The 25,741-nt window shown below is 39.4% G+C and overlaps 1 protein-coding gene across 5 annotated transcripts; it reads left to right on the top strand.

Moving 5' to 3' along the window:
- The first annotated feature begins 308 nt into the window (after positions 1-308).
- On the top strand, positions 309-24,676 carry TMPO (thymopoietin). 5 transcript variants are annotated; one of them, XM_031043715.2, is made up of 10 exons: positions 309-751; positions 10,215-10,341; positions 12,000-12,158; positions 13,660-13,760; positions 19,109-19,228; positions 19,334-19,429; positions 19,973-20,083; positions 20,981-21,070; positions 21,376-21,470; positions 22,802-24,676. In XM_031043715.2, the coding sequence occupies exons 1-10, from the start codon at positions 512-514 to the stop codon at positions 23,088-23,090; spliced, it is 1,428 nt and encodes a 475-aa protein (XP_030899575.1). In that variant the 5' UTR covers positions 309-511; the 3' UTR covers positions 23,091-24,676. The 5 variants fall into 5 exon arrangements, with proteins under 5 accessions (XP_030899575.1, XP_030899576.1, XP_005143183.1 ...); XM_031043716.2 differs by lacking the exon at positions 19,334-19,429; XM_005143126.3 differs by lacking the exon at positions 20,981-21,070 and having other exon boundaries at positions 311-751.
- The last annotated feature ends 1,065 nt before the right edge of the window (positions 24,677-25,741 follow it).

Here is a 25,741-nt window from a genome sequence, read left to right as displayed (position 1 = left end):
CCCTCACGTCCCTTCCCTTAGCAGAGGAAAACAGCCTGCGCGGCCGATGCAGGGCGACGCGGGGCAGCCGGACAGACGCATACGGATTAGAATGAACCTCCGCACCGCTGATCGCCACCTCCCCAAAGCGGGGGCGCACGCGCAACTCCCGCCTCCCGCCCGAGCCGAATTTAAACTGCGTTACTATCCCCCGCGCGCGCAAAGCACTAACGCCGGTGGGTCTCGCGCGCCTCTTTCCTATTCCTCCTGGCAGCCAATAATAGGGCGGCTTCGTTCTCCTTCCTGCCAATCAGGGCGCGGTTTGTTGCTGGCTGAAAGCAGTTCTCCGTGCGCGCGCCTGCCCGTTAGGTTGCTGGGCTCCTGGCGCGGGGCGGCGAGTCCTCCTCCTCCTCCTCCTCCGCTCTCTCCTCCCTCTCATTTCCCCTCCGCCCCTTTTCCCTTTCCCCGCGCTTTGTTGGTGCCTTTCCCGGGAGGGTGGTAGTGGTGGTGGCGGCGGTGGTGGCCGGCGGCGATGCCTGAGTTCCTGGCGGATCCGTCGGTGCTGACCAAGGAGAAGCTGAAGAGCGAGCTAATCGCGAACAATGTGAGCCTGCCGGGCGGCGAGCAGCGCAAGGACGTGTATGTGCAGCTCTACCTGCAGCATCTCACCGCCCGCAACCCGCCCGCCGCCGTGCAGCCCGACTTCTCCAGCGACGAAGAGCGGGAGCCCACGCCTCTAGGCGCCAGGAACCGCGGCGCTGCCCCTGGGCGGGTGAGTAGCGCCGTCCCGACCCTGCGCCGGGGTCTTGACCCCCACCCGTGCTCCCTCGGCTTTTTGGCAGCCTCGGGCCCGCTTTCCCGCCCGAACGGGCCTACCCCCCACACCGCCTGTCGGCCGCGGCTCCCCGCGCGTTCTTCGGTGTAGGGCCGGCTCCGCCTCGCCTCACTCGAGGCGCGGCTTGGCTGAGGGTGCGATCGTGCCCGGCGGGAGCGGGGTTGGAGGGGCAGGCGCGCGTTACCAGGAGCCCAGTTGGGACCCGCGGGGCTGGGGTCGGCTTCGCCTCCGCGTCTCGAGCAGTGTGTACACTCTTCGCCGGCAGCAGCTTCGGAGGGGTTGGTCCCCGGTGGCCGCAGGGCGCGCCGTGCGGGGGGCCCCTCCAGCCGGAGAAGGGGCAGGCCGATCGGGCGTGGAGCGTGAGACAAACCCGGACTATGTCTTGGGAATCCTTTACTGGGGTTTGACGGGCCGTCTCGAGAGTAAAATGCTTGGGTCTTGGAGAAATAGAGCAGGAGAAACTGCACGGAGCTGCAGCTTACTTTAGAAAGGTGATCCCCGGCAGCTGTCTCGGTTGTACTGGAGCAACGCTACTCCGTATTAATACCTCCAGATGAAAGGGTGAAGCTGTTCCTTCACAGCTTGTTTTATTTAATGAAGTGGGATGTTTAGTGTAAAGAGGGTTTGCTTAATGTTGCTGTCTCGTAGATCTAAGCATATGTTTTATAGCAGAGTGCCTCTTCTACACTTCCAGTTGGTCCGCTGTTACTTGATTTCTTAGACTTTCCTAGACAAACTTTATCATGTAAGGGAAGAGGGAGGGAGCTGATGCCATTTCGAATTTTTTCCTTTGGGAAAATGTGATTCCCTGCTTAATAAGTGATCTGTAAATTTGAATATATTGAACACGTACTCTTAATTCATAAGTCTAAGCTGTCAGGTAGAGGCTCGTTATAACGATTGGCAGCTACTGGAGCTGTAATGTGTGTGATATTGCAAGTACTTAGTTGGATCTGAAATACCGTGTTTCAAAGCTCAATTGTAAAGAGAATGCGGAGAAACAGATTTCTTTGAAGGTGTTTCATACTTAAACCTTTAAAAAACATAACAAAGAGTTCTTGAATTAAGAAACTGAAAACCGCAACTAAAAGAGGAAGAGCTTTCCAACCACATTATGTGCTTATCTTTAACATTTGTCCAATTCGTATAATTAACTAGCATTCATTGGAGAAACTTTAGTGATCTGACTTAGTGGTTTGCCTGTAGCATTTGTGAGGTGCTGTTGAGTAAAGTAGGATGAGCTTGAACCTGATGTGCTTCACACTTGTAGAAGGAAAGTTTCATAACTGCTGAAGTTCTTAGATCTTTTCCTTACTTTTTTCTTTCACAGTGTTTAAGCTTAAACAACTCCAGGTGACTTTTTGTTGTTTACAGAACGGGTGGTACTACTTCTGTTAACAGTGTCTGAAAGGTGCTGTGCCATCTCTGCTAGTCTTGTGTGTTGATATTAGAGCACTGTATCATCATAACTTCTGAAACATCTGTGAATATGCTAGCAGCAGTTGTTTGGATTTGGGCCTGTCTTGCCATTCCCCCTACCCATTTCTCCACTTTTATCTCCCCAAGAAAAGCTGGTGGTTAGGGAGGCAAAAATGCCTGCTCTTTGCTTTGTACAATTTAGGTAGTTGTGAAACTCTGTAGCTTGAGTAGCTGTTGTCCCTGTTAATGCCTCCTGGTGCAAAGATGCTTCTCTAATTGGTTCTTCTTCCAGAAAAGTGATGTGATATACAGGTCTCCAGGGTAACTTGTCCCCAAAGCTGTTAGAAGGGAGGGAGGAGAATCAAAGTGAAGGAATTCTGATGTCCAGGGCATGGGATTCTGGTACCAGAACAAAGTGGAATAGATTGATAGGAGGGAAAGTGCTCAGACCTCTGAAAGAAGAGAAACTGGAAGGGGCAAAGGGAGGGAGCTGGGGCTGCAGGGCCTTATGGAAAGGAGAAATAAAATAAAGGAATTCCATGTTTCCTGTAAGTCACTTAGTAGGTTCCAGAAAGAAGTGGATTTGGCAGCCTCTGTCTCTTACTCCTCAGTGCAACTTAATTGGTTTATCTTAGGTATTGCTTTTATGTGTATATTTGAAAGGAGCAGAAAACAATTTGCACTGGATGCCTAAGGAAATAAAAGTACTTTGTGACATACGCTAGAGTAATAACATGTCTCTTTTCTGTTACTAGGTTCAGAATTGAGTAACAAAACTGCAATGCTTTATTAGTTCAATTTTTATGTGTATTACAGGTTTTAGAAATTGTAGTATTGGTGTGTGTATGTTGGTTTTGGCGGGGAGCTTGTAAACTAGCTCTTTCAAACTTACAGGTGAATTGCTATTTAGTATGTTTCTGGAACATCAAAATACTTGACTATGTTACAAAGATATCTGCTATGGAATTAAAAAATTTGGACTGCTCTATTCAGTGTTACCTGTGATCTCTAAAAATTTGGCTGTTGCTTAACCTGAAAATAGAAAAAGCCTCTTCAATCCCAGTGACCCAGTCAAGGCTAGCATTAACTTGTATAAGCATTTGAAAGAGCACTTACATAGGTTTGCATTTTGGAGGCTTCTGTCTCACTGTGCTTTCTGCTATTCCTTATGTTTTTGTATTTCTTTGGATATAGCTTAATATTCTACAATCCTTAAAAAGCAACAAACAATTTAAAAAACCCAAAATACCCAACCCAAAGGAACTGATTTGGGAATAAAGACTCGCTCTCACTGGTGGAATGAACGAGTGCTGGATATGTAGAGGGAGAGGCATTAAAGGGCCAGAATCACTTTTGGAGCAGAGAAGTGGGTACTTTTGAGTAGAGAAGACCAACTCAAGTGAGATGCATAATAGGTTTGTGCTTATACTAAGGCAATAGGTGTGAGGGTTTAACTTCCTGTGTGTGTGCATGCTTGCTTGCAGATGCTTTGAGTGAGCAATCCTCTCTTGCTCAAGTCCTTGGAAGGTGTTGGGATCACAGTCAAAAAGTACTCTGTCCTTACTTTATGGGCACAGGTATCAAAGATGTACAAAATACATTGTTCATTAGGCTTTTAATGTGAAAAATATAATGGGGATGCCATATTGGCCTGAATAAGGGTGATCTTGGCTTGTCAGTCATTGGAGAGTTTAGCGGCAGCTGAGCCATCTCTGTCTTTCTCTAGGTCAGCTCGGAATTCCCTTTAGCAAGTGCAGAGTTACAACCCTCTGTGAGCCGGCAATCAGTTGGGGTTGCAGTGCTTGTGTCTGTGTAGGGGTGATGAGAGCGGTGTGGAGAGCAGGTGCAGCCTGTTGCTGGGGTGAGGGATGGGGCTGGCCTCCTGTTCCGCGGCTGCCTCCCCATAGCATCCTCTGGGTATGGGGGTTAAAGTGGAGAGGGCGGGTACCCCTGTGGTGTTTCAGTTCATACCAATACCTAACTTGAGCTCTAAACTAGTTTACAGATGCTGGGGGGGAAGAAAGGAAGCACTTCTGTTCTTCAAATGAATATGAGAAAAAAGTTCAAAGGAGTGCTCTGAATATATGTGTTACACTCACTAAAGAGACAGTAAAGCTGACCCAGGTCTATTGATATTTACAGTTAATGGTTTGACATTGCCATAGTCATTAGTAATTTTAAACTGTCTTTGTTGTCATTTTAGTGTTCTTTTTTTCTAAGTTCTAGCCATTTGATAATGCATTTAGTTGCACATTTTCTGTTGATAAAAACTACAGCAATGAGACAAAACCCCATAGTTTTGACTACAGACTGTCTTTTAAATCCATCAGTCTTCTAACATAGCTCTATCAATACTGCATCTAGCCTTAATATGCTAGTGGTTTAAAGTTGATGTATTGTGTATAGTGCTGTTGTTTAATTTATTCATATTTCGTACTATTAATATGAGTTTATTTTGACCTGTGTTTTATTTTGGTCCAGTAGAGAATGTACAGACTCCTAACACGCATATATAAGTAGATCAAAGCTTATAGGGGTTTTGTTCAGACCATGTTGTTTTCAGGCCCTGAAACTCATGCTTTAGACAAACAAACTTGTTTGGAAATGAGCATTTTTTTGGCATCTAAAGTTAAAAATCAGACTATTTTACTGTAGGAAGCAACCGTTTTTATAATTCATAATGCGATGCAGCAAAATCCCCTCCTGTTGCATAAAGTGCAGTTTGCTTTGTAGAAGATGACTTCAAATATAAAAAAGAAAATTACTAAAATTAAGATTAAATGTTAACCTACATATAGTTTGTATATGTGTGCGTATATATGTGTGTATATATATATATATATAAAAAGAGCTGTCCTGTGAGATATCTGAAAGTATAGTTTTAAATATGACCATTTCTTTAGATGGAGTACTCTTTGGAAAGGAGAGAGCGAGTTCACTGCCTACATACTCTTACGAGGAGAAGAAAAGCTTTTAAAATAATGCATATTTGGGCCTCAGTCTGACAGTACTCTCTGGAGGAGCCAGCTCCTTCACATTTTTGAGCAACTTCTTTTTCCTAAGCCTATTTAGCGTAGTGGTATGTGAGAACAGTGGCTGGTGTGAGACACTTTTTTTTGTGTGTGTGTGGGAGAACTATCTGCATCTGGATAATCCTCGTCCTGGATGCTATGGGGTGAATATGAGGGTACATAGCTCAGAAAAAGTAACTATGAAAAGGCATTTTTGTCTCCTTACAAGCATTGCTTTAAAGCCCATGTCAAAAATACCTTGACACTGTTGCCAGACAGGAGAACTTAAAATGTGTAGGTTTTTATGACTTGTCTTATTGTTGCATTTAATGTCTCGGAAGAATCTCTTCTGAAACAGTCTTGAGTGATATTTTTGACTTTTAAAGTGATGATTTTAAAAATACCAGTTGGATGTCTCCTTCTCACTTCTGTTAATGAAAGTATAATGGGAGCATCTGGATGTGAAGGACCTGTTTGAAAGATTATATCAGGGAAAGATTTTTTGTTTGCTATATTTGCTTGGGTCTTGTGGGTTTGGAGTTTTGGGGTTTGTGGTTTTGTTATTATGTTGTGTTTTTGTTTGTTTGTTTTTTTAATCACTTGTTTTAATCAAGTAGCCTCAACTCTTTGAGGTCAGAATGGTGTGGTAGTGATAATATCTGTAGCTGAGGTAACTAGTTTCAACCCCTTCCCTATTGGAAAAGGGAAACAAATGGAAAAACTGGTGGTTTATGAAGATAGTGAGCATGGAAAAGGAATCTCTGTGTTTGGGTAGAGGAGAGACTTGTAAAGCATATATGCTATTTTGTGAAGAAAGAGAATCTATTCAGTGTTTCCTGTGTGGCTGTATCTTTTAATTAATGATGTGCTGTACAAATGTGACCCAGAATACAGATTAACACTTTTGTGGCCTTTTAAATGGTGCTCCTCTGTTGTCTGAGTGACAGCTGTGAGCAATAGGGGTGAGGTGGCTGAGTAGTTCCCAGAGAGAAGTCTTGCCGTGCTGCTATGCACCTTCAAGGTCTCTGCAGTTCTGAAATCATTAACTAGGGAGATGTGCTTGTTAGACATCTAGTGTAGTAGTGGTGTTTATATTGAAGCAACAAAATCCCACTGAAGAAATTTTTATCTAGTAGTGCATGTTTGGTGTTCAGCAAGGACGTTGCCAGGGATGGAGTATTCACAACATCCTTTGGCAACCTGTTCCAGTGCCTCACCACCCTCATGGTAAAAGAGCTTTGTATCTAACCTAACCTTCCTCTTTAAGTTTAAACCTCTTATCCCTTGTACTATCACTACAATCCCTATTGAAGAGTCCCTCTCCAGCATCCCTGTGTTTCACATGTTTTAAGTATAAGCCTTATTTTTGAGACTTAGCATGTGCAGTTCCTTGTCTTCCACTCCCCTAAGAGGAATACAGCTATTTATTACCAGAAAGGATGCTGTATGAACTGGAAAATTATAAAGCATTCTATTGGTGTGATTTGGGCTGTCTGTCCTGGGTTCAGCAGTAGCAGTCATTTTTCTCCTCTTCATTATCTGGTACAGTGCTGTGGTTTTGACTTTTGGCCTGGGAACAGTGCTGGTAACACCAGTGTTTTTAGTTGCTGTTCAGTAATGTTTGCTCTGACCAAGGACTTTCTCAGTCTCATGCTTTGCCAGGGAGGAGGAGAAGCTGAGAGGAAGTAGAGACAGGACACCTGACCCAAACTAACCAAGGAGGTATTCCATACCACAGGGAATCATGCCCACTATATAAACTGGGGGCAGTTACCCGGAAGGGTTAGATCACTGGTCGGGTCCGGCTGGGTATCAGTCGGTGGGTGGTGAGCGATTGTATTCTTTTCCCTTGTTATTTTCCTTATCATTATTGGTGGTAGCAGCAGCGGTTTTGTGTTATATCTTAGTTACTGGACTGCTTTTCTTTCAACATGTGGGAGTTGCATTGTTTCATTTCTCCTCCCCATTCCTCCCAGAGCAGATAGAAGTAATGGGGGGTGGGGTTGTCGGAGTGAGTGAGCGAGCTGCATGGCTGACTGTGCTTAAACCACTGCACTGTCTTAGCCTGTCTTAACCTCTTTTGGAGAAATAGTAAAGAAGCCCTGAACCTTTCTGCTTCTAGTGAAGAAGCTGCACCTGTTTGGGATTAAAATCCTTGGTTATTTTAAAGTAGGTGCCATTTAATTCAGGATTTGAAAATGCTGCATCCCATATTTGTCCGTTATATTATTTAATGGCTTCTTTAAGATGTTACTCAATGCTTGTCTTTGGTGGAGTAGTGTTAGAACCTAGTAAAGGTACCTGTATATTATGCTGGATAAATTAGTCTGTGGCTGTTGGGTTTCTATTCAGCAGGAATACAAAAGATAAGGTAAGGGATAGCTTCCAAGTCTGAATTCTTATTGCTTGCACCTTCTTCTCCTTTTATTAGTGTAAGAAGATTAAAACTTTTTGCTGTTATGACACTGAGAGGATGAACTTCTCTTATGCTCTTGTTTTCCTGTGGCCCTAGAACTGAGAATGCTGTGTGGAAGCCCCATGCTTGTAACTCACTTTGGTACTTGTTTGAAGGGTTGGAACTGAGGAACTCTGGAACTGAGCCTGATAGATGGCAATTTGGTGGTGGTGTGTCTTTGATGTGAACAAATCTCAAGTGAACTATGTAGCTCCTCTTCCATCTTCTGTTTTCTGGAAGATGGTAATGGTTGGAAATATTTTCTAGTTGTTGTTGTTTGTTTTAATGCTGCTAGCTCTGGTTGGAATTAGAAGATCTTCAGATGAGGATTTATTGGTCTGGGCATAGTGTTGCAGGAATATTTACATTGCATGCAAAGTGGTCAGCTGCCTTGCCTCGCTTTGGCAAAGTCTGGTGGTTGCCACAATTTCATTTTAAGCACTTCACCTCTGCAACACAGTAAGGCAACTTTATTTTTACTTGTGATCACCAGACCAGGAAAATGTGGGGTGTTGGTGGTGTGGGTTGTTTCTTTTTGTGTGGGTTTGTTTTGGTGGTTTTGTGTTGATTGGTGGTTTTGATTTTGGTTGTGGGTTGTTTTTTTTTTTTGTTTGTTTGTTTGCTTGTTCTGTTTTCTGGGGTTTGGGTTTTTTTTTGTTGTTTTTTGTTTTTCCTTGCCTTTTTATTTGCAATGGTAAATCTTAAAGCTACTTCTTATAATCTGTCTCACCAGGTAGTCTCATGAATAAGTTGTGATGATGAACAGAAAGTGTGGTGGTGCTTTTTACCACAGTAGTGGTAATTAAAGCTGATGTTGTGAGGTTAATGCTATCATACCGCAACCAAGGCATGAGAGGGATTCTTCTGCCTTAGGTTTCTAGAAACTGACCTTATGATACAGTGAGTGGTTAAAATGGCAGCTTTCTGCTTGTACAGCTGAAGTAATTTTTTTCTGCTTAATGGAGAATAGGTATACAAAGTAAAAGCTGAAGGCCTCACATAGCACAAGTAGTTGATTTATCTGGCTATATTATTGAAGAACACAGATTATCTTCAGCTTTCATCCCCTCCCTGCCCTTTTTCTCTGCTGAAACTGACTATTCTGATAGTCTCAATGTGTGGTAATGCTGCAAGAAAAAGTTAAATTAATCTTGTAAGAAAACAATAAAGTACCCAAAAATGCTATGAGAGATGTGAGTCTATTTATGTTAAAGGACTGTGTTGCTCATTATTGGATTAAGGTTTCTGGTAGTTAAGATTTCTGTAAAATATCAAGACAGTTGAGGCAAGAACAAGCTTGCATTCAAGCCAGTATTGAACTGGCATCAATGGCTAGCAAGTATGGGTGACCTGTGTCAGTCATTTTACAACCTTATGGCGTTATCTTATGAAATACAACAGAACTCTGTTAATAGTGACTATTACAACATATTTGTATCTGGAATTTTACTCTGTAAGTACCATAAAGCCCAGATAGGTCATCTAGGCAACCAAGGTGAGAAAAATATTAAGTGAATAAGTTATATCTGTTTATATCCTATGACTTTGAGACAAAAATACGACTTATTTCGAAGCAATATCACAGCTCTTTTTAGTTGTGAGCAAGTAGATCCTAAGCATATTTTTTCTTCTCACTCTCTTGCAGGTCTTGGAACTTGAAATACCTCTTGTAGGAACAAAGGCTTCCCAAGTTGAACAAATATTATGAACACTCTGTTTGAATATAGAGGAAACTGCTAATTTAGGAGTAACATTTTGGCAGATTATTTTGATAACCATCTGTATGTGGTGGTGGTGTGTTGCCAACTGTTCAAGTAGTGTTGCCAGAGTTGGGTTTAGGATCTGCTAGAGCTACAGTAGCAGAGGCCTAGGGAGACAGGATTTTGAAAATTTGAGGGTGTTTCTGGTTTTGCCTTTCCTGTACTTCCTTTGTAACCCCATCATGTAATCTTACAGAGAATACCAGGATAAATGGGAATGAGGATTATAGGAACTTGGTCGAGAGAGCGTAGCTGCTTTTTCCATGCCATTGAAGAAACAAGTGTTGACCTGTGAGGTAGAAGAATGCGAAGAAATGCCAGTGGAACATAACTGTAGCTAAGTGTTGTGAAGGTAGAAGCTAGCTTACCTCTCCAGTCATAGGAAAGAAATCCTCTCCTGTTGTATACTTGAACTTCAAATTAAAATGCAGGATTGGAATAATGAGTAAGGGGTTGTATGTTGGGTTTTTTTGTTTGTTTTGGGATTATTTTTTTTGTGTGTGTTTTTTTTGTTTTTCAAACTGTAGAGGAGGCTTATGATAGGTATGTCCTTATATAAGTAGGAAGCTTGTGCATGTTTGTTTAGTAGGTGTGTTTAAAGTATTTCACATAGGGTTTGGTAGTGGTTAATATAATTACTTTTTCAGGTTTTATATATCTAGGACTCTCCTATCTTCCTCTTCCCTTACAAGAAAACAATGTGTCCTGTATTAGCTGGAAACACTCTCTCTTGTTTCTTCCTTGCACACTCACAGAAGGCCACAAAGAAAACTGACAAACCCAGACCAGAGGAGAAGGATGACCTAGACATAACAGAGATGAGTAATGAAGATCTTCAAGAGCAACTTATGAAGTATGGACTAAATCCTGGTCCAATTGTAGGTAGGTCAAGTGATGCTAGCAAATATTGATCTGTTCAACGTATTTCCCAATAAACCTCAGTTCTGTGTCTTCTAAGCTTATTTGATACAGTTACTTAAGTTTAATACCAATACTGTTGCAGTCCTGCTTTCCACTTAAGATATTTTCATTGAACTATTTACATTGAGAAGACTTGAAATATTTCATTGTAGGCAAGTCTGCAGTTCATTCCTCTTGTGCTCTAAGCCAGCTGGAGATATTCCAACTTCTGTTCCAAAGCTGTGTAACTATTAGTTAACCTGATGACCCCAGTGCTGAACTTTTTCTGATAACAGAGGTGGAAATCTGGGGCCTGCTAAAAAAGAAAATAAATCTTACATAATAACCTAATAGCATTGAGAGCAGAATGAGAATGTGGAACTTTCTCATCCCTCGAACATTTCCTACTTACCTGCATTGTGCAATAATGTTTTCTTCTGCTATTTTTTCTCTTTTTTTTTTTTTTCTATTTCTGTGCCCTCCTTCCCCTCCCTCCCCCAGCTCCTTTAAACTAATGTTCCTTCTTGCATGATAACCTACATCAGAAGTTCTTATCCCAGCTTAATCTCCTGCCTTGGGCACTCATCTGTGATGTGGGATCAAAGCTCCTTGCCTTTCAGATTGTTCACTAACTTAATGGCAAGGGAATTCCACAACCCTTAAAAAAAAAAAAAAAGAAAAAAAGTAAAGGCTGCTGTAGCGTGCTGAGCCTCCTGTGGATGTTCTTGGGATCTTGGGTGAATGGAAATGACAGTGATAGAGCCTGGAATCCTGTGTGTATTTGAAGTCTTATGCATAATACTGTGTTAGCTGTTACTGCATGCTTTCCCATTCAGTTTATTCCTCTTGGATAGCATTCAAATCTTCTGAAAATTTGAGTACATATGGAGTCCACTGGAAAGATGTTCAAATTTTAAGTAAAAGCTTTGTTCTTAGAGGGCATGGATTCTGTTTCTTGTAGTTTGCCTCTTGCCTGAAGTCTTCCTCTGTTAGGCTTTCCTTCAGCTAACACCTCAGGCAGGAGTCACCTTTATAGATTTTTGCCAGCATGGTCCTGACATAGAATTATGTGCTAAACTTGATACCTTTTGGTCTTAAACAGCTCTCAGATCAAATGATCCAACCTGATGGCTAGATGCAGCAAACAGGTAGTTCTGTTGCTGTTACTTGCATCATCTTTGGTGCTTACTTGGCTTAATTTAGCAAAAGGAAAAGGTTAAACTAAGGGGAAAGGGACATTAATTACAGAGTAAAGGGATTAGGAGGCTAATAGTGAAATATGCGTGGAAACTGTTGCCCTTGCAGTATCAGTCCCACTTTTTTTTTTGTGAGATCATAACCACTTGTGTATTACAACATATGAAATAAAATATCTAAGGAGCAGGTAAGTTCCCTTTATGTAGGTAAATGCTTGTAACTTTCAGTGTACTAACAGGTGTAAGTTTATCTTAAGAATTCTCTTAAACCAAAAACTTAGAAGCTTTAGAGGTAGCGTATATGCTTTGGGCCATACAGACTGATCAAAAATACAAAACCCCATGCTTTCAAAGATCCCAAAGGAATCTATAACACCCAGGTTCTTGTAGTCAAGTCAGGAAAGATAGTTTTCATCTTCAACATATATCCTTTCTTGTTTATAGCTACTACTAGGAAACTTTATGAGAAAAAACTATTGAAACTGATGGAGCAAGGCCCAGAACCAAAGGCACCCGTGCCTCTCCCAGTGATTTCTTCAGCTACAGATAACACAAGGCAGAATGGAAGTAATGATTCTGACCAGTACAGTGACACTGAAGAAGGTAAGATTTAAGTGGAACTTGCATGTGAACTGTTCAAATTATACATCAATGATATATGCAGTAGAAGAAATACCTAAAGAGGGCACGACCTTCCTGTTAGGTGAGGCTTATTGCTGTAGACCACTTGAGTCAAGTAATCAATCATGCAGTACTAGCACAGTGATCAAGTTCTGGGAAAGGAAACTTCCTCTACTAAACTGTTCCCATTTGTCCATTTTCCCCGGATTGGAGCCTGTAAATCTGATGGGTAGGAGAACTGCATATTAATTGTTCTAGTGTCCTTTGTACTTCATCTTTATGTGCAGTTTTGTCTTAAGGTGCTCTCAGTAGTTATTTGCTATTGGATAGTGTATGAATGTTTATTAAACTTCTGTACTTTTTTGGTTTAATGTCTGTCATGTATGACTCAATCCCTTTTGTGCTCTGTTTGTTATGGGCTTAGTTTATAGTGGGTTGGTTGGTCTTGGATGTGGTTTTTGTGGTTTTAATACTAAGTTTATATCAAAAAGGTATAGGGGTGGGGGAAATGAAACTTAAACCACACCATCATGCTTCTTATATAAAAGCAGTGTAGGTTTTAAAGAGTGTATTGAATGGAATGTTAGATGATGCTTATTTTGTGTGGTTTGGTTTTGGGGGTGTTGGTTTTTTTGTTGTTTCTACAGAACTTCTATGGAGATAGGACAGAAGGGGTAGAAATACAGCTAGGAAATCAGTGGATTTCTCTTGTGTATTTTGTCTTGGTTTTGAACTTAAAGCCTTTGCCCTTTCAAAGCAGGGAGAGATGTTAAAGATTTATATATTTATTTATTTTTAGCACAGCTGACAGCCTTCTGCTTACACATGCTTTATCTAATTACCAAGTTCAAACACTGGGGAGAGGGTTGAGGGGAACAGGACATAGACACAAAAAACCCTAAGCCAAAACCAAACACTTCCTCCCTGTCAAAAATTAAACAGAACTTTTCTATAAATAGACTCTAGATATGTTGGTATATTAGGATTTTAGAAAGGGGTGGTAATAATACATCCTGTTACTGGTAAGTTGACTGATAACCACTTGCCCTTCTGCATCAAAAATGAGCTTTGTATAAAAGGACCTGTTTTAAAGGAAATAAAACTACCAACCTAAACAATGTTGAAAAGCTTCAATACCCTTACTACAATTAATAGTATAATGGTATTTTGGTTAAAGTGTTTGCAGCGTGATACTGGTTTGTAAATGGAACTGCTGGATTGGCCAAAGCTTATCTGAAATGTAAGGGTTTATAACAAAACTGAAATACTTGGGTCAGTGTTTTAAAATATTTTAAGGTTATTTTTCAAACGTCTCTTTTACATTCAGTGGAGAAACCTCTTTCTCAAGCTTTTTAGGAAAGTGGTAACTTATAAAAGAGTTATGTTGCTTCTTAAAAATTTATTTTATTGAAATAAAATTGGTTTAAACTAGTACAACAACCAGTAGTATTATAGAAACTAGTTATATTAAAATTGATTACAGATCCGAAGACTGAACTGAGGCTTGAGAAGAGAGAACCATTGAAAGCCAGGACAAAGACTCCAGTAGCACTCAGACAAAGAAGAGCTGTTGACCACAACCAGGTATGTTTAATTTAGTGGTGTCTACTACCTGCAGGTGATGTGCTCACTAAACACCTTAATGCTTTTAACATAATCACATTTGACTTAGTGAGCTCTGCTGTTTTTTGAAAGTTCTTCCAGAAAGCCTGTTCTAGTGCAGCATGAAAATCTTGTGAATTAACTTTGGCTGCTGGATTTAACTTGTCCAGTAATGTTCAAAATTATGTTCTGCAAAAGCTGTGCTACCATAGCTGCCCAGTCAGACAAACCTCTTTGAAAAAAATAATAGGCAACCGTAACATGCAAAACCAAAAGTTTAGAAAAAGGTTAGTTCGGGCTTTTTTTTTTTTTTAAGAAATGTATGTATATGTATTTTAAAACATCATTTATATCCATCTGGTTTGATATCTATAAATACATGTATGCATTTTAAATACATCTGTTTAATGTTTTTAATACATGAAGTAATGTACTTCTGTATATGCCTATATATAGAAGCATGTGTGTGAGTATACACATGCATTAGCTATCTGTTTTTTCTTTTTCCTCTGCTGTGCTTGTGGCAGCAGTACTAGTGTAGACATTAATATGTTGGAAAGCTTCTCTTGAGAAGAATAGTAATGAACAACAAGTTTAAACCTCATTGTATGTACCAGCTATCTTTATGAATAATACTAGTTCTGTTATGGTGAAAGAGGAATTTTACAGAAGCACCTCAGGTTTTCAAACTGTTGGCTGAATACTGGATCTGGTAGTTGGTGACTGATGTGTTCTTGTGATAGAAATACCCTGTTCCCCAACTTAGGTTACCTAGGATCTTTACAGTTTTACTTACCTGACCAGTAAGTAGTGGAGTTGTGCTACAGTAGAGGACTTGTACAGAAAACATATAGTGACTCAAAATCTTATCTGTTAATAGCTTGATGTATTTTAGCAGATCAGTGACTTTCGTCACTACTTTATTCTAAATACCAGATGCTTCCTTTTTAGATATTGTGTTTGTATGTATAAGCATGCTTTTGCTATGGATGTCTCTTAAAGCCAGTAATATGTTGTGGTGTGAGCTTGGGTAACGGAGTGCAGTTACAGAGATCTGTAGCTATTTCTCATTATTATTAATTGGATTTTTAGGGTACAAGCTGAACAGATCTTACCTCTACAAATCAAAGCACACACATAGTTCAGCACACAAAATATTCCTTAATTTATTCAGGCAATTTCTGCCTTTAGAATAGGCATCTGAATCTTGTATTTTAAGGATTACTCTTCTAAATCTCTGTTCACCCAGAAGTCCCTGCCAGCCTCAGTGTAACAGGTATTTAATTCAGCGGTCAACAAAGCCAGCTTCCTAGTCTTCAGGAACACACTTACAGAATAAAAGGGAAGAGATAGTGATGTATTTTTGTGGAACTTTAAAAGGAGTGCCTACTTAAGTTTTTGTCATCTAATTTCACTGTAATAACATGAGGTCATTAGTATGTTTTATCCTGCAATTTATTACATGTGCAATATTTTAATTACCAGGAGTTAATAGGAGGAGTATCATTTAATTAGAAAAAAGAATAAAACTTCACAATTATGCCAGATTCTGCAGAAACTCTTAACTGTAGCTTGTTACCCTTTACCTTTCAGCAAACCAAACAAACAACAAAATAAAAATGACTAACAAAGCTTTACATTTGCCTGAAGCCAAGAACAACTTACTGCTTTTGGGTAGCAGATGTGCAGCTGGATACCAGTAATGAGTGGTCTCCCTCAGGGATCGGTGTTGGGACCAGTCTTGTTCAACATCTTTGTCACTGACATGGACAGTGGGATTGAGTGCACCCTCAGCAAGTTTGCCAATGACACCAAGCTGTGTGGTTCTGTTGATAACGCTGGAGGGAAGGAATGCCATCCAGAGGGACCTTGACACGCTTGTGAGGTGGGCTGATGCCAACCTCATGAAGCTTAACCATGACAAGTGCAAGGTCCTACACCTGGGTCGGAGCAATCCCAAGCACAGCTACAGGTTGGGCAACCATATCCTGGGCTGCACCAAAAGGAGCATGACTAGCAGGTCAAAGGAGGTGATCCTGCCCCTCTGCTCTCCTGCGACTTCACTAGGAGTACTGTGTACATACAATTCTGGTGTCCTCATCATAAAAAGGACATGGAACTGTTGGAACAAGTCCAGAGGAGGGCCACGAGGACGATCAGGGGACTGGAGCACCTCCCATATGAAGACAGGCTGAGAAAGTTGGGGCTGTTCAGCCTGGAGAAGAGAAGGCTGCATGGAGACCTCATAGCAGCCTTCCAGTATCTGAAGGGGGCCTATAGGGATGCTGGGGAGGGACTCCTCATTAGGGACTGTAGTGACAGGACAAGGGGTGATGGGTTAAAACTTAAACAGGGGAAGTTTAGATTAGATATAAGGAGGAAGTTCTTTTCTGTAAGAGTGGTGAGGCACTAGAATGGGTTGCCCAAGGAAGCTGTGAATGCTCCATTCCCTTTCCGTGTTCAAGGCCGGGTTGGACAAAGCCTTAGGTGACATGGTTTAGTGTGAGGTGTCCTTGCCCATGGCAGGGGTTTGGAACTAGATGATGTTGAGATCCTTTCCAACCCTAACTATTCTGTGATTCTGATACGTTATGCTTAGAATGACAGTGGAAGGTTTGGTTTGCTTCTTTTGTTTGTTTGTGGCTTTTTTTCCTAGTCTGAGATTGTGTCAAGTGACCATACTTACTCTGCAGAATTATATGCAGCTGTCATGGTCTGTGTGGCATTGGCTCAAAGATTATGAAGCTCTGAAGGGCGATGGGGCTGAATTGGTGGGTAGTGTGTGAGCAGACTTGTTGGTCGCTTCTTCTAGGTCCTGTGCAGCACTAGCCTTAGTTTGGATGTACAGACCTGAAAAGGTTGTCATTTGGCATGGGTGGATGTTGCCGTTCACTTGAGAAAAAAGTGCAAATAGGTAGTCCTTAAGTCAGCTGTTGCAAAATAAATGGGGTGAGGAGGTTAGCAAGCTTATGGGTCCTATCACTTAGTTAACAGTGGAAGGCTAGATGAATCTGAGCTTGGCTGTTTGTGTGTAGTTGCATCCTCATGGTAAACTGAAAAAGTTGGAAGAAAACCCTTATTTGAATACCCATTTCCACTTGGGTAGGTGAACATAGATTTAGAGTTCCAGAGTGAGCCGAAGGCCTCATAGGTTGTGCACTGGACAGAAAGAGACAGGGTAAATAATGTGTATGTTACAAAGTCCTAATATGTTATGAAGTCCTAGTGTAGAACTAGTCTTTCTCCTTCAGAGTTAGTGTAGTGACACTTTGTAGTGTTGTGTTCCCCTACTCCTCCCTTGAGTTTTTTACTTTCTATATATCTGTGCTTCTTAAAAATAAGCAGCATTGCAGCTGCTGTGATAACTGAGCTAAACTCATCTGTAGCTTCGCTGCTTAAGTAATGCAACAGTTAAAAGCGCAGGCTGAATAGTACTTGTGTACCACATCATTGTAATTTTCTATGGTTATACATAGAGTGTTGGTGTACCTAAACACAAATGTTATATTCTAATAGGGTTTATTTAGTTCAGATATTTGTAGAATAAGCAGATTAGGCCTACTCAATTGACACTGAGGATAAATATAACTGTAGGCAACAACTTTTTTAAATTGTCTGTTGAATATGCTCTGCTAAAGTCTGGATGGGGTTTATGCAGTAGAATTTTCTTTTTCCCTTAGACTTTTCATGTAAGAGAAAAAGACCTTGAAATTTGGTACTTAAAACACATGATTGATAACAATCTGAAGAACTAAGGAGAAGCATTTATTTACTGAAGTGCTTCCAACTTCCACTAGAAGAAAACTAGTTTCTTGTCAGACAGCCTGGACCAGGGGACCTCTCCATTAGTAGTAAGAGGGAATTGCTGTATTGCTTTATTAACTAGAATGTGTGTGAGTGGAACTACTCTCAAATTAATGTTTTTCTTTAGGCTTTTCAAGAAGAATGCCTCTCAGAAGGTGTATGGGAGTGAGGTGGGGAGCCATGACTGAAGGCTGTAGGCTAAGCTTTTCTTAATGGGGAAGTGAAGCCAGTGTCTGTTGACTGTATAAAGAGCGGTTGGAAGATCCTGCTTAAATTGAAAAGAATATCAGAGACTTAGGTTGAAATTTACAGTTCTGTGTGAAACATCTGAATCTGTTTGGACTTGCTCATTTGGCTTTCAAAGTATTTTGGTGACTGGAGTAAAGTGTAGCACTTGTGCTCCCTCTGCTGGATATGTAGCAGCTGTAGTACAGAACTTGAGACTCGTAAAGCTTCTCAGCTTCTAATTTCATTGTAGTAACTCTGAAGATAGAAGTGGTGAATGGATGGGGGATGTTGTTAACTTCTTGTGTTGTGTTTTGTTGTTGTGGTTTTGGGTTTTTTGGCTTTTTTTCCTCCCCTCCCCCCTTCAGTAAATCCTTTTCAGCCTGCTCTTGGATTTTTTATTTTGGGGCTAGTGTTCCAGTGATACTTGCTTTTTAGAACTGTGATTGACAGTTGCACCGGTCTGTATAACTCCCATCAGCGCTGGATGTAACTTCTAAAAACGTGGTAGAACATCAATGCATGAGGTGTTAATGAGCAAATATTTTGGATGAGCAAAGTGAGTTTTTTATATTATTATTTTTTTTAAACTTAACCAAATACAAAGGGAAGTCTGGTGTATAGTTTAGAAGCATCAGGCCCTTTTCTCCCATTCCCTCCAGGGCTATGTTTAGAATTTCTTTTTTCCTTTAAGCGTAAAACTCGCATTATGGCATAGGGAATGATCTGTGTTTCTTAATGGCTATAGAAGTTCGGCACTTCATGTTCTTGCTTAGATTGGTAAAGATCTGTGTCAGGCTGGATTGTTTAAACCTACTGCTACATGAAAATTGATATGTGGGTGGCTGTTCCTAGGCCATTCCCACGTCTGTTTGAGAGAATAGACCCCTATGTGGGTAGAGAACATGGTGATGCTTTCTACTTATGCTCATAGATTTTATTTTTTTTTGTGTAGGCAGGTAATGCAGTGGTCATTTAAAGCTGGCATACTTTTAGTCCATGACTTGATGTAACTACTTGTAGGTAGCAGTAGTTCACTCTCTATTGTAGTAAGTAAATTTTTTACTGTCAGGCAATATCTTGTCAGTTCTGTATTTCAACAATGTGCTCTAATGTAGGTATTGTGGTCAATACTACTAGTCTAGCTAGATTATAATTACTGAATATATTAGGATCCAGATAGGTTTTGGACTGTAGACACTGCTTATGGAGTATGCATGCTATTCTGGCTTTTGGTTTTGGGTATCCAATGTTAAGAGATGGCATTCATGTATTTGATCATGTGTTTGATGCTTGAATAGACCTATTCTCAAGATGGAGTTACTGAGACTGTCTGGACAAGTGGATCTTCAAAAAGTGGACCTCTGCAGGCATTTTCTAGGGAGTCTACAAGAGTATCAAGAAGAACACCAAGGAAAAGGGTGATGATAGGCTTTTTATAATAGACAAGCTTTTTTTTTCTCACTTTTAGGGTCTCGGTGGTTATTTTATTCAATTGTGTTTTTTTGTTTGCTTTAAACAAACAGGTGGAAGCTACAGCACAGTTGACTGTAGATGATGCTGTAATATCAGAGAGTACTCCCATAGCTGAAACTATACTGACTGCAAGCAACGAGACCCTAGTAAATATGCTTAGTAAATATGTTCAATAAATTATGCAAGTGGTATTCTTCTGTAATATATCTTTACTGATGGAATCATTCTGTTTTGAACAGAGAGGCTGTTTCAAGGGAAGACTATTCAAAGACTATGTTCTTTGAAACCATATTCAGTGTCTTAGTACCTGTCCTGTTCACTTTGAGATGGGACTGGGTAAATGCCTAGATCCTACCTAATGTCTTTTTGTGGGGAGGGTTGAGAAGAGCCACTTTCAAAGCTTAGATCTTTTAAGTACATGAAGAATACCAGCTTTTAAATTTGGCTTTTCTTGTGAACTAAATAGCTTTGTTTCTAAATGGCTTAAAAGAAAGTACTTGGAATGATAAGCAATGTGTTTCCTGTGCTTATTTCAAAGTATTTGTTTACATAACCTTCTTGAGATAACTGCTAACATGCATATATTTAATGCACATAAAGGTTTTATTGCTTGGTTCTGCCACCTTTCCCCCCTCTTTTATTTTGTATTTTGGCTGATTCTGAGTTTGAACAATTTTGAATCTTGGCAGGTTGGCAGTAGGGTGACTGGAAATTACAAGCATGCAGTTCCTACGCTGTCAGTCAGTGAACTCTCAGACATGCCCAGAAGAACACCAAAGAAACCATTGATGACAGCTGAAGTAAATAAATTAAAACTTAGATTGCTCTCGCTTACTCTCTGTGATCAAGATTCTTGTGTGTATGTGCTTACGTAGTACAGAAGGGGTAGAGGACATCATTGTCCAGATGTTACTAGTCAAAATAGTAGTGTCACATGGCATAAAAATAAGTGTATATTCTCTCTTTTATCTTCCCTTTGCAGATTTGGGGGTGTAGGTGTGTGTGTGTGTGTGTGTATGTGTAAATACTACTTTTTTTTCCTAAGCCAAATATGTTCTGGTGTGTTATTTCTTCTTGTACTGCTATTCTGATAAAAATGTAGGTTTTTTTTTTCTTAAATCCTTTGTATAGCTCAAAGATAGAGCAGTATTGGATTATCTACTTTTGATCTTGTTAATCAGCCTATACTGAAAAGCCTTAATGTGCTTTAATTTAGGGCCTCAAATAGTAGGATTACTTCAGACCAAAAGCCAAGATTTAAAAAGCATCTGTAGATTCCTATCAGTTATCAAGAAAGAAAATAGTTCTTTTGACTAGGTTAACTGTAAATCTGTCAAAATTATGTTCTTGGAGAACTGTCTAAAGCACTTGCAAGTATATGTAACTGTATTAACCTAGTACTGTAATATTGTGTACTTTTACATTGCAAGATAATGTTTGGCTGAAATTAAATGGAGTTCATTGCTTCATGTAGTTACTGCAGATAAAACTTGTGTTAACATTTGTGAAGCCTATTCTTAATGGGTCTGGAATTTATGAAATGGGGCTGCTTTATTTGTAGTGTAACTGGAATATAGAATTAGTTGCCAAATAGAAGCTTGTGGGAAAACTGGATGTTCTATTTAAAGCTTAAGGTTTGTTGGGTTTTTTTTCTCTTCAGTTAGTATTTTAATATACTGTGGCATTGTTTATTACAGCAAGAAGAGACAGATTGCCTACCTCAGTACTTTTTTAATCATGTTGGCCACAACCAATCCTGTGATCTGCTCAACACAGCCATGATAGAGGTGATGGTTAAATTTTTTTGATCATCTACATCACTGGCTGACAGGTGTATTGTATTTATATGGCATATTTTTTATCATAAAGGAAACTGAGGAGAGGACTGAACGCTTTAAGACACCAAAAGTGACCAGACAGCTGCCACTAACAAAGGTTAAACTGATTTCTAGAACCCAAGAAGTAAATTTTTTGAATGCCACTGGGTGACTCAGTCTTAAAAATTGCACATGATTATGGTCACTGAGATAGCTATGCAGGAGCTTTTTGCTTTGCAGTCTTACTAGGTTTATAACTGTTTTTGATTTCCTAGGTGCTGGAGAGAACTCATACAGAAGAACGAAGAGTAGAAAGGGATATTCTCAAGGAAATGTTCCCTTATGAAGTATCAACACCTACAGGAATTAGGTATTTCTAAGGTTTTTGTGGAGCTTGTTTCTCAGTTTTGTTATCCAATTTAAGCTGATGAGTGTCTTCAGGTTAAATTGCTAGGTTTCTGAGGAACAACACTTTTTGTGCTGTCCCAAGAACAGTTGAGATGACCAGCTCTTCTGTTCTATATACATAGTTTTGTTAGGCTAAACTTCAATTTCTTTATTTAAATTGAGGGTGGGAGAATAGGGTAATATTATAGTAGGAATTATTATTGGAACTTCCGGATGCTGCAAGTTAGATAGAAGGGGCTTATCTGTGTAGCTTAAAATATTTAAGCTTTCTGTTAGATACAGCTGCTTTAGGCCTGCTGTTAAATGAAAGATTTCCCAGCATATATTTGAGCTTTCTTTTTGAAAGCCAAAAAGAATTTTCGGATACCCTATTTTTTTCCTCTAATTAGCAGTCCTGTTCTTGTCAGAGATTAAACTTAGCATGAATAAGGATAGCATCTAAGAAGGGCTGTTACATTTTTCTTGGCAACTTCATATTTAACTAAAAATTTAAACAACCTTCTGGATAATTAAGCAATTCACCAAACTTTGTCCTGTTAGAGAATGAGAAAATTTCCCAACGTTAAGATGTGAAGTCAACTCTTGTGTTTCCAATACATTAATTATAGCTTCAATTTAAACTGCAATTGCATAAAGTCCTACCATAAGGAGAATATATGGTAACAGCTGCTACTGCTGTGGTGTATTCTCTCATCACTCAGCTTTGCTCTCGTTTTGAGGTCTGTCAGTTGTGTTAAATCTATGCCACTTAATAAAAATCATGCATTGTATGCTGTGCATGTAGGGTGAGGCAGTCCTGCCCATGGCAGGGGGAGTTGGAACTAGATGATCTTAAGGTCCTTTCCAACCCTAACTATTCTATGACATGGCAGTGTAGGTGGATTTTTTTAACCCTTACTGCTTTGTCTTCTGGCCCTGTGATACATATGTTAAAGGCCAAGGCAATCTTGGATTTAGAAATTCTAATGGGGCTGCGTAAGTGATCATTAAAGACGTAAAAGGAAAGGCACACTTCCTAGAGCTTTATTGCCAGTTATGATCCATTGATTATGTGGACAGGAGGAAGTGACATTTTTTTTAAGGGATCTGTATTTAAACACTGAATGACTAGGCTAGTCAGTCAGTGTTCATCATAGTAATGATAGATATGTTAGTTTGCAACAAATGTTTCAGGTACTGCATTCACTAGGAATAATTTTTAGTTCTTTCATTATAGTAAAACTTGCGTTTATCTTAGCTTACTCTTTGAAATATGTAATATTTTATGGTTGGGGATTTTTTTTCTATTAACAGTGCTAGCTGCCGTAAACCCATCAAAGGAGCTGCTAGCCGGCCTATAGAGCACAGTGACTTCAGAATGGAGGAATGTTTCTCTAAGTATGCTCCAAAATACGGTACCTCAACTGACATCAAGTTGGAGAAACCACCAACAAAAAAACGCTCCATTCCCCTGTGGATAAAAGTTCTTCTCTTTGTTGTCATTTCAGTCTTCTTGTTTTCAGTTTATCAGTCAATGGAAACTAATCAAGGAAATCCTTTCTCTGAGTATCTGAGTATTATCCATCAGGGTGGTACCAAGTGAGTACCTTCTGAAAGGCACACGCAATTTGATCTCCTGTTTTTAATTGTAGAGAACTCTTCTGCCCTCTCATCGGCTCAAGGACTTCTTACAAATAATGTGATTGGAACATGATAAATTGGATAAAGGAAGAAAGATAATACTAAATGGACATCAGTCACTTTCTGGATTTGGACTAGTAGGAGATCACTGCCATAGGAGTAACATTTTTTTAAATCTTTGAACTTTTTGTAGGCTTTATTTTTTTAATGTGGACATCCTTTAAATTCATTTTTTGAGAAAATGTATATTTGTTTTTGCAAGAACTTGGAAGCTGAGAAGGGCAAAAACGTAGTAAAATGTGAAGCTGTGTTTTTAAAGCTTTTCCTTTGTACAGAAAAGAGGTTGTACTTCTGTCTCTATATAGATTATTGTGGAGGAGGATTTTAACACAGGTGATAAAGGGAAATGCTTTTTTGAATGCATTTCTTTCAGTAACCATGTAACTGAATTTGATGTCTTCTAGGATGTAGGGAGAGTATGACAACCTTTTCTGTAGATTACTGTAATTTTTTAGTAAATGTAACTGTAAACCTGTTTGCATTTCTGTAAAAGTCTTGGTATCATATTAGTAACTCCGTTTAAGTGTAACTTCATTTAAATGTATCACTTTGTTTTAGTGCTTACAGTGTTGTAGGAGCTGAATACAAACCTAATTGGCAAGAGATGTCTTAGAGGAACTTATTTATTAGTAATATGTGTGGAAAATAAAATTTGCATCAATATAATTTACTACTAAAATACTTCTTTGGGTCAGAGTTGTTATCTGAAGTAGTCTAAATTTTGACGTTAGCAGTGGTATTTTTTATTTTATTTTAAGTGAGGTCTTTCCAACACAGCTTTTGAATATTCATGTAGAAAAGCATTCTCAAAGTGTGAAAATTCCATATGAAGTTTTATTCTTGTATGAAGAGGGCATTGCTGCATTTTCTGCTACAATTTCATCTTCTGAGGTGAGATTTACTACTTTCATGCAATTGAATATTTTTCTCAGTGGAAGCATGCTGAAACACTCTATATTGTGTAACTTAGTTGATCGGGCAGCTGACTTCACTACTACCAATGAAGAGTGATAAGCAACAATTTTTCAAAGTGAATGTATACATTTTGGTGTGCTTAAAATCTGCAGCATCCAGATGTTCAGTCTTACTGCTTGGTACAAAATCGCAATAAATCATACTAATTCTTGAAGTGCTACTTATAAAATGCTGAGAACATTAGTTAATAGTCATTATCTTTTTACTCTAGGTACAGTTATTGCATAGGCTATAGCTATGGAGAAGCTTTACTTTCTGTGAACTTTGGGACAAACATGGTAATTTGTAGCAAAGCAATAGTTTTGGGGGTTTATTTCTGTTAAGATTAGTTTTTGTTTTTCCTTTTAATCTGCCTTTCTAATAATCCAAATAGCTAAACTTGTGTCCATCCTATAGAAAATTGTAACATAAGACATTCACTTCTGGTGTCAAAATGCAGAAAAATAAAAATGATTTTAATGTGTGTGGATTTTCCTTATCAAAATAAATTCATTGCTGAAAAGCAGCAAGACAGCTGATGTATCAGAGGTGTCATTTTGTGCTGCTGAAGTCATCCATCTTTAAAAAAAAATAAAAATCCGATAGTAAAACCAGAGCAGTTCATGTCAGCATTCAGTGGGAGGTATACTCATTAAACTTGCACTATAATAATAGTATTTGAACCATAATCTTTTAGCCTATGTTAGGCCTTTAATTTGGATGGGGGGAATAGCTAGTCTTCATTTGCTTTTCAGTACTTAAGGAACTTCCTTCTCACTTTAAATTATTTTTCACCCTACTTGTCTATGTATTTTAACATGAAATATGTTTTTCCCTTTTAGTTACATGAAATAATTTCAGTTGACTTCCTTCAGGGATACTGTTAGCGTCAAAAAAAACCAAAACAAACCCAAACACACCCCAAACTGAACTGCAATGCAATCAAATGTCATCATTCTTTCATTTATGCAGTGTTTTGGAGAATCCTCTCAACTTCAGTGTTACTTCACAGAAGGTAAAGACTTTTCTACATAAGTTCCCAAAGTAACTTACATGTAGCTCAGTTGTAGTTGGAAGATGTTGGAAGCTTCTTGTACTTGAGGCATTTAATGGTGTGAGATAGCTCTGCAAATAATATCTTCCTTCTTTATTCCCTCTTTTCCTTCCTCTGCCAGCCCCAAGTACAGATTTACTAGCATTACTAAAGCTATTGATGTAGTTTATAAGAAAAACAGATGTAGTAATAATGCTACTAGCTTGAACAGTTGCATGTGCATAAAGCTGCCTAAATATCGCTAAGTAAGTTACACTGAAGTATACTGTAGTCTTTGTATCAAAGTGTAGAAGCAATGGGAACTGGTGGTCTTTTTTTTTTTTTTTTTAATAATTGACTTTTGTTCCATCAGTTTATCTTGGCTTCTAGACAGAGGCAGGTTAACCTTTCACAACCAATCACAGAATAGAGCCATTTTACAGACTGGTATTAGTATACAAATTCCAGATGCAAAAATTAGTTGAGTTCTGATGTGGTAAAAATTGCTTAAGTCCCTTTGCAAGAGCTACAAAAAGACTGGAAAAATGGCTGTGTAAGTTAATAGG

This window comes from Melopsittacus undulatus, chromosome 5 (genome assembly GCF_012275295.1).
Source record: "Melopsittacus undulatus isolate bMelUnd1 chromosome 5, bMelUnd1.mat.Z, whole genome shotgun sequence".
In the NCBI taxonomy this organism is placed as follows: Eukaryota; Metazoa; Chordata; class Aves; order Psittaciformes; family Psittaculidae; genus Melopsittacus; species Melopsittacus undulatus.
This window is presented reverse-complemented; position numbering and strand designations above follow the sequence as displayed.

What these genes read in the sequence shown, in the direction of transcription:
- TMPO (XM_031043715.2), top strand. Translation starts at nt 512, where the DNA reads ATGCCTGAGTTCCTGGCGGATCCGTCGGTGCTGACCAAGGAGAAGCTG. An exon ending in AACCATTGATGACAGCTGAA is followed by an intron (nt 20,084 to 20,980) that starts GTAAATAAATTA and finishes TGTTTATTACAG; the next exon opens with CAAGAAGAGACAGATTGCCT. An exon ending in TCAACACCTACAGGAATTAG is followed by an intron (nt 21,471 to 22,801) that starts GTATTTCTAAGG and finishes TTCTATTAACAG; the next exon opens with TGCTAGCTGCCGTAAACCCA.